The sequence below is a fragment of the Coffea arabica genome, chromosome 11e, assembly GCF_036785885.1.
Source record: "Coffea arabica cultivar ET-39 chromosome 11e, Coffea Arabica ET-39 HiFi, whole genome shotgun sequence".
In the NCBI taxonomy this organism is placed as follows: domain Eukaryota; kingdom Viridiplantae; phylum Streptophyta; class Magnoliopsida; order Gentianales; family Rubiaceae; genus Coffea; species Coffea arabica.
The window spans coordinates 51737796-51741127 of NC_092331.1; the positions used below are offsets into that span (position 1 = coordinate 51737796).

At 34.8% G+C, this 3332-nt stretch overlaps 1 protein-coding gene across 1 annotated transcript; it reads left to right on the forward strand.

Annotated features, from left to right (window-relative positions):
• The first annotated feature begins 372 nt into the window (after positions 1-372).
• Positions 373-1973, forward strand: LOC113717647 (U-box domain-containing protein 21-like). Its single transcript, XM_027242419.2, has one exon. It carries the CDS (start codon positions 481-483, stop codon positions 1807-1809), a length of 1329 nt encoding a protein of 442 aa, XP_027098220.1. The 5' UTR covers positions 373-480; the 3' UTR covers positions 1810-1973.
• The last annotated feature ends 1359 nt before the right edge of the window (positions 1974-3332 follow it).

Below are 3332 nucleotides of genomic sequence, written 5' to 3' on the forward strand. Positions count from 1 at the left end.
CTTTGAAAGCTACTTTTCTTCCTTATTTGTGTCAAACCTTTGATTCAAATGAATGTTTGATTTATTCCCATCAAACCCATAGCACGCACAAATTGCCCCTTCTGCTGGTTTGGCTTCTTTTACCATTTCAAACTGTCAAGTGTCAATGGTCAATGTTCAATTCCCATCTTTCTATTCCCTCTCTTCTCTTCCTCCTCTCAAACACGCTGTCTTGAACGTTTCTTTATTGTATAGTCCTTAGTCCTAACCCAAAAATATAATCTTCTAAGTTTTGAAAATTGGACCGCGTAATTACCCCTTTTAAAAAATGTCATAAACCAACATATATATATCCCATACACCTCTCCAATTCTGTTCCACAATCCAAACTTACACAGCCTAGATTATAAGATATATAACTAGTTGCCAGAAACACCTTCGCATCAAAAAAATTTTTGATCTGTTCAGGGTTCTTGTTCTTGAAATTTTTGTTGGAAAACAATGATATTGTCATGGAGGAAGAAAAGGGCTGCAAGGCGTGCTGCAAAGAAGCAAAATTTGGAGGTAACTTCCAACATGGAGTTAACAATTCCTAGCCATTTCCGTTGTCCAATATCGTTAGAATTGATGAAGGATCCAGTGACCTTATCGACAGGTATAACATACGATCGCGATAGCATTGAGAAGTGGATTGAGGCTGGTAATAGTATCTGTCCTGTCACTAACCAAGTCTTGAGGAGTTTTGAGCCTGTACCTAATCATACGTTAAGGATGATGATACAGGATTGGTGTGTGGAGAAAAGGTCTTATGGGATTGAGAGGATTCCAACTCCGAGAATCCCGATAAGCTCGTACGAGGTTTCAGAGATTCTTTCAGGAATTCAGACTGCAAAAGATCAACAGGATGCAGAAAGATGCAGAGAAATGGTGCTGAAGATCAAGGAGTTGGCAAAGGACAGTGAGCGAAACAAGCGATGCATTTCGGCTAATGGCACTGGTGGAGTCTTAGCTGCTGCATTCAAGACATTCTCAAAGGTGCCTTTTGAACAAAACGTTGCGCTTTTGGAGGAAATTTTGTCAGCTTTGATAACAATATCACCTCTTGATGGAGAGGCAAAGTCTTATCTTGGATCTGATTCTTCTTTGCATTGCATGGTATGGTTTTTGAAAAATGGAAATCTGTCAGGACGAAGAAATTCTGTTTTGGCATTGATTGAGATTGTTTCATCTGATCAGCAGAAGATCGACGAGCTATTAGAGATTGGGGGAGCTATTGAAGCTTTGGTTAAGCTGATGAAAGAGCCTATTAGTCCTAGTACTACAAAAGCTTCACTATTGCTCATGTACCATATAGTCTCAAATCCACCATCCTCTGCCAATTCTAAAGTCATTGCAAGGCTTACTGAAATGGAATTAGTCAAAATTCTGTTTGAAATGCTGGTGGATTGCGAAAAGAGCATATGTGAGAAGGCATTGGGAGTTTTGGATGAGGTTTGCAGCTACGATGAAGGGATGGAAAAAGCCTATGGTAATGCTTTAACTGTGCCTGTTTTGGTGAAGAAACTATTGCGAATTTCAGATTTGGCCACTCAGTTTTCAGTTTCGATCCTCTGGAAGCTTTGTAAGAATGACAAATCTGAAGGAGGAGATGTTCTTGTTGAAGCACTTCAATTGGGTGCTTTCCAAAAGCTCTTGTTGCTCCTACAAGTTGGTTCTACAGACGGAACAAAAGAGAAGACAACTGAGCTAATGAAGTTGATGAATGTGTATAGGGATAGAGCAGAATGTACAGATTCTTTAGACTTCAAGAATCTGAAGAGGTCTTACTGAATTTTGGGACTGGACTAGATAGTGCTACAATATGTTTATTTGGCAATACTTTAAATTTCAATGTACAAAAGATAGTGCTACAATATGCTTTAATTTCACTTACAACCACTCCATCATTTTCTCTCTTGTTGTCCTTGGAAGAAAATTTACACTTTTTTTTTTTTTTTTTTTGGGTTTGTTAACATGATTATTATTGAAATTAAAGTAAGTTTATTACTCATCAATAGCTCCTTTCTTGGTGATGGAAGAAAATACAAGGAGCATATGACCGTGATTCTTCTTAGCTACTCTTTCATGTTGGTAATTTGAGACGAAAATCCAGGAGGTAACCATAATGTAAATGCTGAATTTTGATGATTTTTTTTTTTAAAGGACAATCTTGTAGTCAAATTCAAATGCATTGAATCAAGAATTTGACACTCTACTGCTATCGTGTTTTTGACTGTGGTAGTAGTACCTTAAGAAAAGAATTAGTCATGGGGATGAATTTCTGAGTTTCTTAATCAGAGCTTCTAGCAAATTGATGCCAAATTACCAATGCCATTGACCATTTGGTTGATTTCTAGATAATTGTCATGGAAGGTGGTATTAAGGTGTTTGAGTTGAATTTTAAGCTAATAGTTTATTAGTCATGATCCTGCCGTCCTAAATAATGAAATATAATGAAAGAAAGCTTCTAGATAAATTCAAGAAAAGGAACAGGAACAAGCAAGAAAAGATAATTGAAAGAAATGCTAGCTGCATTTTCAGACCTCAATCTCCAATTTATCTAGAAGAAAGTTTTCTATTATCATATGGGATTTCTTTTGTGGGTGGCTCTTCTAGAGAAGGATGCGAAATTGCCCAAATAATAAATCAGTACTTTTTTTCATTTAATTTTATGTCTTTAAACAAAAAACATTTACAATTCAAAGTGTCAAGATGTTATTCAAAAGCATTTTTTTCGTCTCAATTGTGAAAATTCAAACAAAAAAATGTCTCTTCAAAAGATGTTATTTTGCAATTTGTATTGTAAACCATGGATTTTATACCTTTGTATCTTTTACTGTTATTTCTTAGTTTGCATATATATTCAATAAAATACTCTCCTTTTCTTTAAGGGGTACTAAAGTCTACTTTCAACAGTCGCTGCCAAAAGTCAATGATTGATTTTTATCAATTAATCAATTTAAGTAGAATTTGGTATTATAAAGCAGTTCAATGTTAAGGTTTCTAATTTAGAGTATAAATAGCATAGAAGTATTAGTTCAAGGGTGCAAATTGCAATTAAGCTGAATCTAAGTTGAAAATATCTGACATTACTTAACTTTTCCAAGAAAATAAGAAAGTCAGTTGATTTACTTGGCTTATTTCACTCACTATAGCCTTTTTTTTTATCATATCATAAATTTAAAAAGTATAGATACTTTAATTTGTTATTCAAAAGTGAGGAAGGCAAATAATGTTGATTTTGTGAAAATTAATTGCAGTTGTTATCCTGAGGAAATCGATTTATGTAGAAACTAGAAATTTGAACCAAAAAA